This window comes from Meles meles, chromosome 9 (genome assembly GCF_922984935.1).
Source record: "Meles meles chromosome 9, mMelMel3.1 paternal haplotype, whole genome shotgun sequence".
Taxonomy (NCBI): domain Eukaryota; kingdom Metazoa; phylum Chordata; class Mammalia; order Carnivora; family Mustelidae; genus Meles; species Meles meles.
In genome coordinates this window covers 50,271,621-50,290,159 of record NC_060074.1, presented here as the reverse complement: position 1 = coordinate 50,290,159, position 18,539 = coordinate 50,271,621, and the positions used below count along the sequence as shown (strand labels likewise).

General features: G+C 40.3%; 1 protein-coding gene across 1 annotated transcript in view; it reads left to right on the top strand.

Annotated features, from left to right (window-relative positions):
* Positions 1-18,539, top strand: part of NEB (nebulin) — a 215,371-nt gene that overhangs the window by 183,903 nt on the left and 12,929 nt on the right. Inside the window, exons 124-137 of the mRNA XM_046019740.1 lie at positions 811-921; positions 1,609-1,713; positions 2,264-2,368; positions 3,920-4,024; positions 5,643-5,753; positions 6,172-6,282; positions 6,764-6,877; positions 7,854-7,958; positions 10,952-11,056; positions 12,042-12,146; positions 12,789-12,881; positions 13,962-14,054; positions 16,130-16,222; positions 16,752-16,844. Of these exons, the coding sequence (XP_045875696.1) occupies positions 811-921; positions 1,609-1,713; positions 2,264-2,368; positions 3,920-4,024; positions 5,643-5,753; positions 6,172-6,282; positions 6,764-6,877; positions 7,854-7,958; positions 10,952-11,056; positions 12,042-12,146; positions 12,789-12,881; positions 13,962-14,054; positions 16,130-16,222; positions 16,752-16,844 (1,449 nt within the window). The remainder of the gene's footprint in view (positions 1-810; positions 922-1,608; positions 1,714-2,263; positions 2,369-3,919; positions 4,025-5,642; positions 5,754-6,171; positions 6,283-6,763; positions 6,878-7,853; positions 7,959-10,951; positions 11,057-12,041; positions 12,147-12,788; positions 12,882-13,961; positions 14,055-16,129; positions 16,223-16,751; positions 16,845-18,539) is intronic.

Genomic DNA, 18,539 nt, shown 5'->3' with positions numbered 1-18,539 from the left:
ATTCTTTTATATATCCTAAAGGTATACTTAATCTTATTTTTGTCATTATGGCAAAACATCTCACTTCTTTCTTCTAGACCAAAATCATATTGAAGGGCTTTCCCCCACACACTCTGTTCTTTTTTACTCAGAAATTATGCCCATTTTTTGCCGCATTTTAAGAAATCAAAATGATATAGCCAAAGTACTACTTTAAAATTATAATAAATTCTCCTAACTTAACAGACTCCTTATGTCTCACTCTTCTGCATCATTTACAACCCCTCTTTAAACTCCTTACAGGTGACCTAAAATGCCTTTGGTTTCGCTGGCTACTAGGGTCAGAAGGCTCCAAATCAAATCATTAGATCACTGAATGTAGCCTGAAGCCTTTACCCTTATTCCTCTTACTTCTGTTTTGCACTAAAAAGAGGTGATTTGTGATGTAATGAGCACTGGAGGTAATATGGAACTGATAAATTATTGGACACTACATTAAGATATACTGTAGGTTGGCTAATTGAATTTAAATAAAAAATAAATTAGCTGTTGGTTGATCAAAGAAATAGATGATTATCTTTCCTACTTCTGGATAATATAAAATTGAGCAAGACAAATACCGTAGCCCTCATTCTTACCCTTGACTCCCTGTTGCCCCAACATAACTATTGGTTGTGCTCTTTTTTACTCTTAAAAGCATCCTAGTGTGGATAATAAGTTATATGATCCCTTTATTTATAACATATTCTTTGTATTTGTATTTACTCCATTTCTTAGTTTTCAAATTAATTGATGTTCAGAAATAATCTGGAGTTTCACATTTGCTATTAGGTTAAATACCGAGAAAATTTCAACAAAGAGAAGGGCAAAACACCAAAATTCAATCCAAAAGACAGCCAGCTCTACAAAGTCATGAAAGATGCTAACAATCTCGCAAGTGAGGTATGTTTTTTTTTTAAATTGTGGCAAAATGCATAACATGAAATTTGTCATTTTAACTATTTTTAAACATGATTGAGTGCTCTCAGAAGAGCACTCATAAGAGCACTCTTGATCTCAGCGTTGTAAGTTCGAGCCCCACGGGTGTAGAAATCAGTATATAAATAAAATGTACAGTTCAGTGGCCGTGATTACATTCACAGTGTTGTCCAACAGCCACCATTATTTCCATCACCCCAAACAGAAACTGTACAACCATTAAGCTATAACTCCATTCCTCTCTCCCCCTAGCCTCTCGTAACCTCTATAATCTATTTTCTATCTCAATAAATTTGCCTACTAGAGAATCTTCTCTAAGTGGGACCATACAGTAATTGTCCTTTGTCTGCCTTACTTCACTTAGCATCATGTTTTCAAGGTTCATCCTTGTCATAGCACTTGTCAGAATTGCATTTCTTCTTTTGACTAAATTGTATCCCATTGTGTGTATACACCACATTTTACTTCTCCGTTCATCTGTTTATGGACACTTGAGCTGTTTTCCACTTTGTAGCTACTGCAGATGAGTTGTGTGTATTTTCATCACCAGCTCCAGAATTTATTTCAGGATGGGCTATCTTACATGGCTTCCATTAGTACTGTCTGCCGGTTCCTATTTATGTGATTTCGTTTATCCCCCGTCACATGCAGGTTAAATATAAGGCCGACCTGAAGAAACTTCACAAGCCTGTGACTGATATGAAGGAATCTCTGATAATGAATCATGTGCTGAATACCAGCCACCTTGCCAGTTCTGTAAGCTTGGTCATTTGCTATAGAAACAGCATGTTTCACCCATTTGCAGCTGAATTCCTTTGCTGAGCTCGCATACATCTCCTTCTCTGCTCCCGGGACCCCAGATTTACTAGAAAGCTCTTTCATGTGAATGCATCATTCCAAGTTACGGCATTAGTCTGTCAACTCTCCACGGATTGTGACACCTCTCAGAATGTGAAAAAGCTTTTATTCTTAGACTATTTAATCTTTTTATTTTCCAATTGATGAAGCCCTTCCCTCCTTCGAAGGACATAGAATCGCGGTTTGGAATAATTTCTTTCACTTTTGACTTTTCACACCTCCTTTGCATATGCCATATAACCTAAGGACTGGCCATCCGGTATTAACTGGGCAGTTCTGGACATGGCTCTTCCTCCTCTGACACATTTGTGTAGCCCCCCACTTAGCATTTGCTGCTCTTAGTGTGGTCTTGACAATGCTGCTGTGTAAATGTCTAACCTAAAGAGGAAAAACCAAAATGCTGAGCAGCTTTTCCAATGCATGTGCCTTTGTGCCTTCTTCCCCTCAGTACCAGTACAAGAAGAACTATGAGAAGAGTAAAGGTCACTACCACACGATACCTGATAATCTGGAGCAGCTTCATCTCAAGGAGGCCACAGAGCTGCAGAGCATAGTAAGTCAAGACTGTTTCCTGATGTGTGTTCCGCTACAGTGTCAAAAATGTTCATAAATCCCCCCTCAGAATGGTAGTTATAATTTTAGTAACAATTGCTAGAGGAAAATATCCAGGGATGTAGGGGAGCTTGGAATTTAGCAGCATTTTGAAACAAAATTTTATGCTATAAATAACAGCATCAACACATATTGAAGAAATAGTGCCTATGCATGCAATGTGTGTTATTCAGATCACTGATGGGCTGGAAGCATAAAGATTATGCCACGAGGGGGATAATCCCCTTATAATAACCCCAGTGTTCCCTCATGAGTCTGTACCCCTGCTGAGGAAACCTCACAATGATGGGAAAGAGCCTTTGGAGGATTTTGAGCAGAAAAGTAACATGATTAGATGTACCATTGAAATATCTGTGGGTATTTAAGGAATCGAAAATTTGTAAAATAATGAAGATTCTCAAAAGAAAGGACTCAGAGAAGGAGTTTGCTATCACATGACTTCCGATGTCACGTAACCAGAATTATTTAGGTTCCCTGTTGGGCATTAACTGAAAGGGCGAAATTACTAGAAGTGTCTTCATGTCGACTGTGAAGCAGCCCGTGCCCCCAGATTTCTATTTTCAGCAAGATTGCTGAGACTGAGCATTGCCATGAAGATGTTGTGTGGACAAGGGCCTCTGCCTCTCTGACTTAACATTTCTGAATATCTGTGGGCTGCCCCCACTCCTAATTGCATGTCAGCATCCTCCTTTGGATTGGGGCATTGTATTTGTTTTTTGTTTGTTTGTTTTTAAAGATTTTATTTATTTATTTGACAGACAGAGATCACAAGTAGGCAGAGAGGCCAGCAGAGAGAGGGGGAGGCAGGCTCCCCTGCCCAGCCGAGAGCCCAATGCGGGGCTCGATCCCAGGACCCTGAGATCATGACCTGAGCCGAAGGCAGAGGCTTTAACCCACTGAGCCACCCAGGCGCCCCTGGGGCATTGTATTTGTAAGGATGAGGATACTGTATTTGTAAAATAGCACTGGGGCTCTTTTGAGAACATCAGATTTCTTAGTAAGTCAGTCAACATGTAAACTAGTTCTCATTTTTATATGAACTACTATTGGCTGCATTGAATATGGGACTGATTATGACCTAGATCCAGTTCTTGACATAGAAAGTTGTATGTGTTATCTCTCGAATAGAGACACCCCCCCCCCCCCCAGAAATATCGACAGATGCTATAGTTACAGTGTTCACCTATCAGATCTCGGCCAACCTTCTCGGATGGGTGACCGTCTCCATGCATTTCCTTCCCTTAGTCTGTCTCTCAGCTGATTCTTCTGCAATGATTCTTTTGTTTCCTTGAATTGAACACAAATTTGATTTAAGGGTGTTTTCTCCCAGGCAACAACAAAAAAGGTACTAGATCTGAAACATAACCTGTTTTGAGTGGCAATGAGATGCCACCCATGTGGACCAATATATCAGTTAAAAAATACTATCCCTACACTAGTCTCTGTCTGGGAATTGGCTGGAGATCTATCTAATAAGGCTCTTCATCACTAGGTGAAATACAAAGAAAAGTATGAAAAGGAACGAGGAAAGCCCATGTTGGACTTTGAAACACCAACGTACATCACTGCCAAAGAGTCTCAGCAAATGCAAAGTGGGGTAAGTCCTACGAAACACACCACACAACAAACATGCCCTCGAGCTGTTCAAGACCAGCTCTGCCCACACACACGTATCCAGCCTTCTGTTATCCAAAAGTTGTAGATGATGGAACTTTTCCATCATTTTTAGTGCTCACTAAAAGGTTTCCATATCAAATCTTATGGTTCAGTTATACTAAATGTTCCAAATAGTAAATATTTAGCATCTGTGTTTTATTTCAACTCTTTTATTTTCATAGCATTAGAGCATAGCAGTGTAGGAACTCTGAAATTATATTGAATGTAATATGAATTTTTCTTTGATAAATGAAAAGTTCCCTCTGCACCATTGGCTTTGGATTGCTCTTAATAGGAGGTCCCAGGCCAAACAAAAGAGTAACGATCAAGATGTTTATCAAAACATCAGATGTCAAGATGTCATATTTCCTATATTAGAAATTTAAGCACAATTATCTAAAAAAAAAAAATTTTTTTTTCTTTTTTAACCAACAGCAGAGAACAATGGAATCTTATTTTGAATTTTAGGAAGTCTTTTCATTAGGAAACAGACTTATTTGGGGTTCCTTTTTACTGCTCCCCTGTGGGGCAGATCCCCAACCATAAAGATAAATGGTTAATATAGTAGCACTCTGTGAAGCTTTCTGGTGTAAAGAAGGCCAAATAATCAAAAGTTTAACATAACTTCATAAAACTGGTGAATCTGGGTAAAGGGTCTGTGGAAGTTCCTTGTACTAGTCTTGCAACTTTTCTGCAAGTTTAAAATTCTATCAAAATTAAAAATTATTAAAATGGAGTTCTAGCATTTATTCTAAGTCTCCAGATGAGACATCGTAGACCAGGGATTGGAGAGGAGATGGGGGAGCTTGTGACTCTCTCAGTGGAGGACAAAATCTTAGGATTTCTCCATGTTTTCATTGACCACTTTATTCAGAGATTACAAATAAGAAGTCATGATTATTAAAAAGGCCAAATTTGCATTTCATGCCCTCAGGCTCTTCTTCCTCTGCGGTGTTATTTTCCCCTTACTTTTTTTTTTTTTTAAAGATTTTATTTATTTATTTGAGAGAGACACAGTGAGAGAGAGCATGAAAGGGGAGAAGGTCAGAGGAAGCAGACTCCCCATGGAGCAGGGAGCCCAATGCGGGACTCGATCCCAGGATCCTGGGATCATGACCTGAGCTGAAGGCAGACGTTAACCAACTGAGCCCCCCAGGCACCCCCCCTTACTTACTTTTAGTTCAGAAGTAAACTCTTGTTGCCTCAGGAGGGATGACAGTGGATTCAGAGTCTTGGTGGCACATACTTCCTTCCACTGTCCTTCCCTGCTGTGAGGCAGACAGTGGGGCAGCCCCAGATGCAGTGCTGGACATATGAATGAGGAGCCCAACAAGGCTTCTCAAATTCTGAGTCTCCTTGAGGCTGTTTGTTGTAAACAAAATATTTCCAGAACAACCAGACTACCTTTCAAAAGTGTGACCTTTAGCAAACCTTTGATCCAGTTAAGGAGTCATACATGGAAGGACCGTGTTGTAATTTTTTTTTTCTTCTTAGGTCTGAAAAATAAGTTGTAATAAAGATTCTTTTTTTAATTTGTGTTTCCTTCCTAATCACATTAGAAAGAATATAGGAGAGATTACGAAGAGTCCATTAAAGGCAGAAACCTGACAGGCCTGGAGGTCACACCAGCTTTATTACATGTCAAATATGCAACCAAAATAGCCAGCGAGGTAGTGCCCACGTGGTCTTTGCTTTCGCTCTTGATCCCAGTAATTGCACTAATGACACTCATCAGTGTGATCCTTCTGTTGTTTTCATCACCATCTAACTTGTGCGGGTTTCAAGTTGGGTTCACGTGTGTTTGGTATTACCACCTAATCTCTTAGCCACGTTAATTCTTCTTAACTGAATACCTAACGAAATGTGCTATTTTCTTAATTGATATTTCATATCAACCGTTGACACGTATACCCCGCCTTTATCATATCTTTAATCACTAAACTGTCACTACTTAAAACTGGAGGGTTTTGGGGGTTTGTTTTGTTTTGTTTTGTTTTTTTTGTCTTTGCTTGTTCGTTTTTCCTCTTCACCTAAGAGGAATGATCCAGGCTTTCTTGTCAGTGATGTTACTTTTGTTTTGTGATACAGAAAGAATACAGGAAAGACCTAGAGGAAAGCATCCGTGGGAAGGGTCTCAGTGAAATGGAAGACACACCTGACATGCTGAGAGCAAAGAATGCCACTCAGATCCTCAACGAGGTAGGATCTGAGCTTCTTCTCCTCCATAGCCAAGTTACACAAAAAAAGAGAAGAGAGAGGTTTGAATTTCAAATTCCATATCCAACATGGTTATTAACTGTTAAATAAAATACATCTCAGTTTCCAATGAGTTGATATTATAGTTTGTGTCCATTGGCTGTCGTAATCTGTTATTTATCTAATAGGATTTGATTTGATCATGAACCATTAGGTGTGCTCATTTAAATTAAAAAACCACACTGGAGTGTTATGCACCTAAGTTCAGGACTAGTTATATAGCAAACCAGATTTAAAATGTCCTTTTTACTTTAAGTAGAGAATGCTAAAAGTGTTCAAAAGATAGCCTTACGTGTTGACGGGGAATAGCAAAGGTGAACACTAGCAACCAAATAGTGGTATAGTACGTAGATTTACAGTCTCTTTGTGCATTGACTACCTCATCGTGGAAGTTGGGTAACTCTTGTTTTAAATGCTACTACAGAAAGAATATAAGAGAGACTTGGAGCTGGAAGTCAAAGGAAGAGGCCTGAATGCCATGGCCAACGAAACTCCCGACTTCATGAGGGCCAAGAATGCTACTGATATTGCCAGTCAGGTCAGTGCTACTATTCCATGTCAACTTTTTAAAGAAAAAAAAAAAAAGAAAGAAAAGAAAAGAATAAAAGAGATTACAAGGCACCGTGTTGTCCTTCTGTTACCTTGCTTGGTTGATTAATAGTACTATGTCTAGAGTGGCATTTTAAAATATCTACCTGGTGAGGGGGCGCCTGGGTGGCTCAGTGGGTTAAAGCCTCTGCCTTTCGCTCAGGTCATGATCCTAGAGTCCTGGGATCGAGCCCCACATCGGGCTCTCTGCTTGGCAGGGAGCCTGCTTCCTCCTCTCTCTCTCTCTGCCTGCCTCTCTCCCTACTTGTGATCTCTATCTGTCAAATAAATAAATAAAATCTTAAAAAAAAAAATTATTAAAATATCTACCTGGTGAAATCCATTCTGATAGAAGGAGCAGAGGCCTTTTTTTCATCTGTCTTTCTGAGTCTATAGCCACAAAAGACATTTAGAGCAAAGGGTAGAATTTGGGGAGCTTGAAGCTAGGACAGATTCGGACATCCTGGTCTAATTTCTTAGTCAATACCCGCAGCCCCATTCGGCACCAAGAATTCCTTGCCTAGGACATTTGGGGAGTTCTTTCTTTGCCTTCTCTCAGGATCTAAATTTAAAAGGTAGTTTTTAACATCCCACATTATCTTTTGCTTATTTGTTCTGCTCCCAGCTCTTAGGTATGTAAACAGTCCATACCTTACTCGTGTTGATTATCTCTCTCCTTTCCCACTCTTTCTCTCTCCCCAGACCCTGTGCCCAACTAGATAGTAAGTCTTTCAACAACTAGGACTCAACCTTTCTGAATCTCACTCTTTAGTACGAAGCTATAACCACAAGAGGAAAAACTATATGTTGAGCCTCAAATGAATGAATCCTTTTGGAAAAGAAATATTGACCACCTCATACTCAAATGAAATCAACAAATATGTACATTGCAAACATTTACCTAAGTATTGGGTGTTCTTTTGCAGATTAAGTATAAGCAGTTAGCAGAAATGGAAAAAGCCAATTTCACTTCTGTGGTTGATACTCCGGAGATTATTCATGCCCAGCAAGTCAAGAACCTTTCAAGCCAGGTAAGGACATTCATCGCAATATCACTCATAGACCCCAGTCATGCAGTTTTCCATTAATACCCAAGTAGGCGCTTTCAAATCACAGATTTGCCCAGTAAAGGAGAAGGGATTCATCTGTGATGCAAGTTTGAGTCAGAGGTCAGATTTCTGTATCAGAATTAAGATAGATTTCATGAGGGAACTTTAAGGTACTGAGGAACTCTTACGTGGTAGCATCTGTGTTAACGAAACAGTATTTTAACCTGTAAAATCTCCTATAATGTGGATGTAAACTGTATGTGTGAATCTGGAAGGAACAAAATAGATAGTCCATATCTGGATTGTCCATCTCCTTAACCAGACTGACCTATATCATCCAGCAACCACTCGATCTAACCCTACTTCCTCCGTGAGGGATAACTGAGAAATGGAGGAAAGTACGATGTCTTTCATACACCAGGATATACCCCTGTTGGTTTTAATCTTCAGTGATATCATAGATCTGCAGTTTAAGAAGCTCCCAACTGTCTTCTGAGCAATGAATTATAAAGCTATATTGGCCTGAGAGGGGCTGTGCTTTATAAACATGGGGGAGTATAGCTTTCCTGGCCCACCCTAGAATTCTGAAGCTAGTTATCCTGATGTTGGCCCTGGAAATCTGTTTTTATTTGTTTCTTTGTTTGTGTTTGTTTGTTTGTTTGCTTTTTAATCGTCACAGGTGATCTCTTAATAGCCAGTTGGGTCAGGGGAATCATGGATTTAAGTCCTTTGTTAGCAACATTTAATTTTATATCCCAAAATAAGAAATGAAGAAGTATCAGTAGAGAATGGTTTATTTAAGAAACAGATATATTCAAATGGGAGAAACGAAACTTTTGGGGGGAGGTGGGTGTGGGGAAGCATTTCATTACCAAAATTATCTGGGCCCCAAACTACCACGTTGTGTTCATTGAAGGAGGCTAATATTCTTGAGGCTGTGAGAGGCTTGCCAGCCGTATAACCTTGAGCCTTTTCCCATTGCTAATCTTTAAGGAAAACCCCAGAGCATAGGCCTGTTGGAGGGAAGATTGAAGCCGCTCACTCTGTTCTCTTGGAGCTTTCCTCTGCCTGGTTCCTCAAGGCCTAAGACATGGCCAGGCAGGTTTCTTCCTTCCTGGTTCAGATTAGTATTTACCTTTCAGTGGCACAGAGCTACTGGTGCTTTCTACAAAATTGCTTCTCCATTTCCAGTGAAAAGTATGTATTTTATGACTTGTAAGTCTCATACTGGGAGTCAATGCAAGCACTGTAAACAGATCTACAAATTCAGGATAATATACTAAGTATTTCCTAATGCCTTTCCTCTGAGAACACCGCTGAGTTCCAAGTGCAAGCTAACCACTCCTCTTAGTGACTAGCACTAACTCAGCAAATCGGTTAAGGCAGTTTTTTGCTTAATCTTAAGAAAATAAAACAAAAAGAAAAGGAGGACTGGTCTTACCCCTTTCCCAGGACAGCGAGAACTATTTGCCTTATGTTTGCATAACTAAGAGGAGTCATTCAGGTGACTTTTTCTGGAAAAAGGAAGGTGGTGAGCAGCTCTTTCTTCCCAGAAATCTTTGTTTTAACTGGATTCCTATTCAAAGTCCAGGCTGAAATCTCTTACAGGTTGAAAGGGCATCTTTGTTGCCTTCGAGGAGATTAAATCTTTCAACCCATAAATGTAATTCGTGATTTGTGTGTAATACAATTTAGATGAAAGAGATATAGAGGGAATAGTTTTATCCCCTTGCAAATTAGCTAGCCTTTCCTCAGCCCTCCACACTCAAACTTCCCTGAAAAGTGGGAGAAACTGGAGCTAAATAAAGCTGGAGAGAAAAGTGAAAGGACTCAGTGACAAGCAATAAGAGCAAACTCTGGCCTTAAGGTGGAGTAAGTGTTCTGATTACTGACTGCAGGAGATTAATGGAAGTGAATCCGCTCAGTCGTGGGGGCTGATGGCACAGGTGTGGGGGGTGGAGGAGGCAGAGTGGTGCCTAAGTGGGGTGTCTCTTAACTAGAAGGGGGCACCAGATGTGGGCCCATGACCAGGTGGAAGCTGGTGGCCCTGGCCGTGAAAGAATTCACCTGAGGCAAACCAATTCTACCCAAGGTAGAAGTTTGCCTCAGACACTACAGGGGCGGAGGGCAGGACAACAGAAAGACACTCTGCTAGGAGGTGGTGGGTGGGGGCTGTTTTTCAAGGGGTAAGATGTGTAGGGCAACTTACAGAATTCCCCCTGTTTGGTAACTGCGCCTCATTGTAAGTCATCCACTGGTCAGTTAGGTTTGTGGGTATTTTCAGCTGTGTCTCCTCGTGGGCTTTTCTGCATCCCCATTGATCAAGCCTGTTTGCCTGCCAGCAGCCTCCACGGGGCCAGGGCAGGAAAGCCCAAGAACGGTGATGGCTGGCTCAGTCGTGGCCGGTCAGCTGGTCATAATGGTGGCCCCAGATCTGTTCAGTAGAGCCTCTAGTCAGAGCCTCATTCTGGAAGCGCCTGCTGGTCCTGCCTGCCTCTTGTGTCTGGTAGCCAGGAACCCCAACAGACCTGTGCAGAGCTCAGCAAAAATCTTGCCAGCAGCTTTACAGAGGCCTGCTGATGGCTCTTAACCCTCTTGCTTTTCTCTCCTTGCCTGTTGGTCGTGTGGCTCCTAGCTAAACAGCCCCATCCACTTCAGAGTAGACCCCCCCCCCCATTGCCAGGAGCTGGTTGTCTGTCACCTTCCTCTGTGTGGACCAGCCAGCAAGGGCCTCCTCCTGCTGTCTTTGCCTGACAGTGGGTTTTAGTAAATGCCCATGCTCAGTTCTTCCAGAAAGAAAAGACATGGCGCTCACTGACCATGAGAGGGCTCTGCTTTAGAACTCCCTAACATCCACAAACAGTCGTAAACTACGAAGGACTTTCCTTCTGCTGAGCAGGAACGGCAGTTGTAGGTCCCATTGGCCCATTTCCCTGTGGTAGTCACCATCCTTATTTCTTGGAATCTGTTTTCAGAAAAAGTACAAGGAAGATGCAGAGAAGTGCATGTCGTATTATGAGACTGTTTTGGACACCCCAGAGATACAGAGAGTCCGGGAGAACCAAAAGAACTTCAGCCTCGTAAGTTTTTATGGATTCTAAGACACAGCCCACTGATACCAGGGATAAAGTGGGCACAGCAGATGCCTCTGGGCATAGACAATGGGCCTTGCCTCTGCGAGGGGACTGTGGGGCCGCCCTACGCAACTCCCACCTGTGGGCCAGGAAACATGTGCTCGTTCTTCTCCACGATCACCTTATAGTCCCCAGATCACAGCATGAAATACCACTGCTACTTTGTTAGTGGCTTCTTTTTCTTTTTTTTTTTTTAAAGATTTTGTTTATTTATTTATTTGACAGACAGAGATCACAAGTAGGCAGAGAGAGAGGGAGAGGGGGAGAAGCAGGCTCCCCGCTGAGTGGAAAGCCCGATGTGGGACTCGATCCCAGGACTCTGGGATCATGACCTGAGCCGAAGGCAGCGGCTTAACCCACTGAGCCACCCAGGCGCCCCTTGTTAGTGGCTTCTTGTCACTGTATGTGAACTATCACCATCTTCTATTAGTGGCAACATCTGTCTTTTTTAAAATTAATTCAGGCAGGGATGCATTTTTTTTAAATCTAACTTGACACTTTACCATTTTTAGGGTTTTTAAAAAATATTTTATTTATTTGTTTGGCAGAGAGAGAGGTCACAGTAGGCAGAGAGGCAGGCAGAGAGAGAGGGAGAAACAGGCTCCCTACCGAGCAGAGAGCCCGATGCGGGGCTCTATCCCAGGACCCTGAGATCATGACCTGAGCCCAAGGCAGAGGCTCAAACGGCTGAGCCACCCAGGCGCCCCCATTTTTAGGGTTTTATTTTTTTTAAGCATTTTTAGGGTTTTAAAAAATTTTACAACATTCTTATTAAAGAATTTCCCTTCAGCTATCTGACTATGATTATTATGGCATAGACGTTTGGTTTTTGTTTTAATTTGGATTTTAACTTCCCTTACACAATAGAGACAATTTAAAATATATTTTAAAATGTTGAAATCTTAACAAGATGTTTACTCTTTCTTCATAGCTCCAATACCAGTGTGACCTTAAAAACAGTAAAGGAAAAGTTACAGTTGTTCAAGACACGCCAGAAATACTGCGTGTTAAAGAAAATCAAAAGAATTTCAGCTCGGTATATTTACTATTTATTTTCCATTTAATGCTAACCTAATACTTGCATTCTCCTCCTTAAAAATATGCTAGTCTCATGTTGATTCAGACAATTAACATTTAACCTCCCCAGTTAATACTAGTGGTTATTTGATAAAATTTCCCATACTTTGCTCTATAAACATCACTCCAGAAATCATTTGAAATAACACCTTAAATCTGCTAACAAGAGTAGCTTTTCTTTCTTTTTAATTTTTTTAATCCCACAGCAATAACATGTGTTGTCTTGCTCCATGAAGATGGATTTCTTTTTGACATTGTGACTTCTCCTATTAGCCTTCCCCAGAATAAATGACTTTACATTTCTTTAATGGATTTTGTTTCCTGTGAGAGGGGTGTTTTTAAATCAGCATTTTCCCAGTTTTTCTCATCCTGTATTGATACAATAATTTTAAAAGAAATCTCAAGATCTGGAAAGTCATCCGTGTTGTAAATATAGCAGTTCTGATGCTGACGTGGAAGACGTCAGATCCTCTGGCACATGGCTAAGATCATTCTCTAGTGTCTTTTGTTTTCACAGAAGCCATGTTTCCTAGTCTTCCTCCAGGAATTGCTGGGCTTTCTTTTCTTCTGTGTAACATTGTCCTGGTTCTGAATGCCCCAGGTTTTATACAAAGAGGATGTCTCACCAGGAACGGCAATTGGAAAGACCCCTGAGATGATGAGAGTGAAGCAAACACAGGATCACATTAGCTCGGTAAAGACACGCCCCCCCCCCCCCCCCCCCCCCCCGCCCAGTCCCTCCCCCATAGACTCATCCACTGCATTTTCTGCCTGCCTTGGGTCATTTACTTTGAGGGCTGAGCCGCACTCAAAACTTTTGTCACCAGAAGCAGCTGAAGCTGCTGAAGTAGGTGCCTGTGGTGAGGGCCATCCCCCAGTCAGTGCAGCCCCGGCAGGTGGCAAGAAGGGAGGTTACCTGTGGGGAAATGAAGAGGCCGGTGTCAGAGCAAACCAGAGCTGGACAGTGGTTAAAGTGGCCAAAACAGATTTTACGCAGGACTGTTGCAATAAGGGAAAGAGATCTCAGTATGGAACTGGGCTGAATTCCAAAAACTTCAAGGAAAAGTAAGGATTTCTAATTAGGGGGGGTGAGGGTGGGATGGAAAAGGAGGCCAGGGGCAGGGGATAGAAAATCAGAGAAAATATCAGGGGTAAGAGAGGTTCTGCCTGAACCTACCTAACATGATTTTTGCTGGTGGCAGGCCAGGGTGACCAGACGTTGCCTGGTAGGGCTGGTGGAGTAAGGAATTTGGTCAGGTATCAAGGGTGAAGGCATACCAAGGGTAGGGGGGTTTCTGGCTAAACTGACTTAGCAGATTCTTGCTAAAATCAGGCAATGCAGAGATAGACACGGAAGTCCAAAATTGGAGGCCTCTTTGGGAAGAAGATTCAGAGGACCCTGACTGAAGTTTAGTCAGGGAGAGACTCCTTGTCACTTGTAAGAAAATAGAATATGTTAAAGTCGAAAATTCAAACTTCCTGGATAGATGTTGTGAATGTATTTGTCCTAGACAAACGAACTGTTGGATAGAACATCTGAGTGCACAGGAAAGATAAGGGGCTATAGTCTGAGTATGGACTCCCTCTCCACCTCACCCCTAACGGACAGGAGAGCAATCAAGAGTCCTTGCCCATGGCATTGTTCCCTGACCCAGTGTTGGAATGGAGCCCCGTGCACACTAAGTATAGAGTTTGTATTATTTAAACTGTGACTTTACAAACTGCAGAGCTCCTAACCAAACACATGTACGTGTTCCCACTTTTATATTTGTAGGTGAAGTATAAGGAAACCATTGGCCAAGGAACCCCAATTCCTGACCTGCCGGAAGTAAAACGTGTCAAAGAGACACAGAAGCACATTAGCTCGGTAATGGCCCATGGGCTCAGCGTATTTGTGCACCCAGTCACCTCCTAGTTGCTCCCTAGCTCTGGGAGTGGGGTGAATGGTGGGCTGTGAATGGTGTGAACCTCCCTCCATCCTAGCTAAGAAACCTCTGTCTTCACACCATTCAGGAGCAGAAGGGACTTGGCTTCTTTAATGATCACGCCTGCACTTTCTAGAGTAAAAAGTGCCAATGGTAGAAATTAGGTTATCGGACTGATCTCGAGTTAAAAGATATAAACATAAAAATGACAAAGTATTATACATGTTATGTGTATTATGATATATTAGATAATTGGTATATAAAATTTAATTTTATATAATTATGTATAACATACATATATAATATTACATAATATCGTATGTAATATTTTGTGTTTTTCCAGTGTATATTTTGAGTGTATGTGTCTCTTGGGGCACTCTCCTCTGTCCGGAAAAACTCTAGGTAGACTTGTGAAGTCTCTGCAGCCTTCTCCTCTCCCTTTCAAGAACTTTTACCCCTTATCCTCTGCTATTTTGCACATGCAGTGTATGTTAAGGTGCTGGCTGTCCTCCCTCTACCCACAATGACATACTATATATTAAGCATGTTCTCTATGAGGAATTTCAGGCACCTGTGATAGTGGATGTGTGTTGGAGGGTGTCCCTCACACCTTAAATAATCAGGTTAAGCATACGTTTCTCTCGACCTCTGTCAGGTTAGCCCAGTCTCTGCTCCCCTTCCCAACACATACTCTCTCTCTCTCTCTCTCTCACTCTCACTCTCTCACCCACTCAGCTTTACCATCCATAAGCACATTGCAAGCAGTCGCTGGCTGCTAGCAAAAGACCCTGTAGAGTTTGGGAAATAGTTTATGGCCAATAAAATGTGAGGGCCTTGGCCTTAGAGATTCTGCTTATCACTGGATGACTGAATTCTCATTTTGTTGCCATTGGGAGACACTTGATATTTCTCTTGCAAGTTGTTCATATTATTTAGATCTCTTTGCTGTCTCACTCTTCTCTTATACTCTGGCTTCCTTGTGGTACAAATTAAGTAGAGTTTTGTGTCCACAAATCAAAAAAAAAAAAAAATGCCTTTAGTCACTTTTGATTGCAACTTCCTGTCTCTCTCTGATTATGTTTTGTTCTGTTATCCATGATCTTGGTTCTGCTGCTTTGCTGGGTAAAGAAACACAAATTTATATTTAAAAAGCAGATTTTTAAAGATCCCTCAAAGTTTCACAGCAAAATAAAAATAGCACCCCTCATTTGTTAGTGATCTGGGGAATTAATCTGTGACTTAAACCCCCTGTACTGTTCCAGTTGCTCCCAACCCACTCTCAAGTACACCCTTGACCCATTTATTTAAAAAAGAATTCATTCATTCCTTTAGGCTGACAATTCTTAAGAGGGAAGAAGGAAAAGAAGGGGGCCAGAGGTTCAGGAAATTCCTTACTCTTTTCCTTAAAATTTATAGACCTTTGATATGACCCCTAAAAAATAGGGACTTCCCTCAGTTTGAAAAACACTAGTTTACATGCTCCAACAACCATCAGTAGGAATTTCAAGGTCAGATGCTCTTTCTGAAAAATATACTTTTAAGTCTCCTCATATTAAGAGTAACTACAGACTAGGCGCCCCCTAGGAATTTTCAGTAGAAAATACAAAACAAACTTTCCAAATCCGAAGGAATAGAGTATTATATGATTAGAAAATTTTAAACCAAGGAACCCACTTATTAAGTATAAATCTACTGTGGACCCACTAATACTCAATGTTATGAAATGGTTCAGTTTTTCTCATTGTTGAATTTATTATTTTTTAATGCATTTTAGGAATGTTCTAAGTGTTGACAATAGAAAATGCATAATTTAGTACCAAGTGTTCAAGGGTAGTAAAGTCACTTCTGAAGAGGGAACATAAATATTTGTGGAATTTGTTTTCCTTCTTCTTTGAGTGTCATACTTGAAAGCTAGATTGTTTTTAGGAGTTTCCACCACGTAGCTCACAGGTGTAGCTGTAATCCAAAGGATTCATGGTCATTTCACCTTTTTGGCTATTCTAATTATCGTCTACAGGTTATGTACAAAGAAAACTTGGGAACAGGCATTCCAACCCCTGTCACTCCAGAGATTGAGAGAGTCAAACGCAATCAAGAGAACTTTAGCTCGGTATTTACAAATATATCAAATAATTTGAAACTCTGTTTCCCCACTTAAAAGTCTACCAGAATAACCCATTATCCTTTTTTCAAAAAGTAACATCTTAATCCTGTGTGTGTGTGTGTGTGTGTGTGTGTGTGTGTTGGGGAACGGGAGCAGGGGGGCGGTGTTATTAACTGATCAGAACCATCTGGACTTACAGAAAGTGATTTCACTTCTCTGGTGGTACTTTAACATTTTTAGCGACTGACAAGTGTGAAAACTTAGATCTAAAACACTGTAAGTAGAATTAACACAAGATTCCCCATCATTATACTCATTTCCTGTAACTCGGTGCTTTGTGTTGTGCTTTTTTATCCCCAGAATTAACATGGTAGAGTTTATCATTAAAGTTGTGAAGAAAAAGTACAAGCATTATCCTTACTAAATATACTAAGAGATTCCCTCTTCACACAAACAACCTGCCCCTAATTTTTTCCCTTTCTTAATCTTTGTGCCTGTTTTGAATGTCTTCTGGGTACTTTCTTATATCTCACAGGTTTTGTACAAAGAAAATTTGGGTAAAGGAACCCCAACACCTATCACTCCAGAGATTGAGAGAGTCAAACGCAATCAAGAGAACTTTAGCTCGGTATTTCTTAGGGGGCAAAAAATAAAAACCCTTAATTCTTATCTCAAATAATATTTTTAACACGTTACAAACATGGTTTTTCTTCCTGTAAAATTACTAAATTCATATAATGAAGATAATGATACCAAATATTACCTTAGTTTTCAACCCAAAGCTAATTTAGTATTCGCTTGAGTTCTGGTGTGAAATTTTAACTGTGTTTTCTCTGAAACATAATGATAGATCACTTTCCTTAAAAACCCTTAATACTCAGTGTTTGTTCCCCCTTCCCCAAACTCTCCTTTAATAACAGCAGGTATTTCTAACTGGTGTGACACAAATCGAAAGTAAAAATCTAACATCCCTTTAAAAGGCCAATGTTAACTAGAATTTTATTTGTACTTATTCTGGCTCTGTTTGATGTATTTTTTGTGTTTGTAGCATTTTGTAAAAGAATATGATTCTTAAATATTTTCATTCAAGAGATGGAAGAGCAATTTGCAATTAATTCAGAAATGTGGCTCAGCTATTTTTTTGTATACCTTGAAAGACAGGAATGAGTTTCCCTTTAAAATAGTTTAAGGATCATTGAAAGCTAATATTTATTTAGCTTTTAATATTATTAATATTTATTTTCTTCCCTTAAACCTCTCTCTCTTTCTATCTGGTTCCCTAATTGAGTTACCAGCTCATTATGGATATTAATTTCAGTCAACTTGAATATTATTTGATAAGGCCTCATCCTTCTGTCTTTGAGAGAAGACCTATATTAGTAAGTGACTCCTGCCTTCAGCCTGGCAGCTGTGTCTTTATTAATGCCACTCAGACAGACATCGCACTGTATGTGACGAAATGTCAAAGGTGGTCAGTTGTCCTATTTCTTAAAGTTGTTTTGGCCTCGTGTGCCGTTACCAAAACAAAAAAAACTTTTAGGGACTGTTTTGAAGATCAAGTTACCTAAAAGATGGGTCCAAGCTGATGTGATTGTTGGTTTTGTGCACACAGATTTTGTACAAAGAGAACTTGAGCAAGGGGACCCCCATTGCTGTCACTCCTGAGATGGAGCGGGTCAAACGCAATCAAGAAAACTTTAGCTCGGTATTCTGGAGAAAGCTCCTTTAATTCCATATTTAAAAAATAATAATTTTCTAAAAAACAAAACTTCTCACTATCAGTCCCTTTAAAATAATCAATTTAACATTTTTAAAATGTCATCAACTGAATTGTTTTCCACGTCATTTACTTACCATTTTATTCTAACATTTTATACCTTCCATAATAGTCCCGTAAAACATTTAATTGGTTCCTTTCCTTCTCTTTTCAACTTTTGTGTTACTGCTGGGACTTTTGAAGTTCATTGATGTCCAAAAAACCCAAACACTGAAGCTCTTATTTACTTGGGACTCTTAACTTAAGATGCTTCTTGGTTAGCTTTGTCCAGAAACACAGTACCCAAGGCCATATGTAGAAATAGTGGCTCTTGATTGGGAATGGCATTTACCTTAACCTAGATCCTATCTGGTTAAACACATGACAGAAGAAGAAAGTAGCTCAGTGTTGGAACCCAAAGCAGCCTTATCTTGATAGTTGTGCTACAAGCCATTCCATGAATAGAAATCCAGACCTTCTGATTTCTTTTAAATACACAAATCAGATCATAAACTTCTATTTAATGTTATTTTTTATTAATATTGTTGAAAAATTCTATAATAGTCT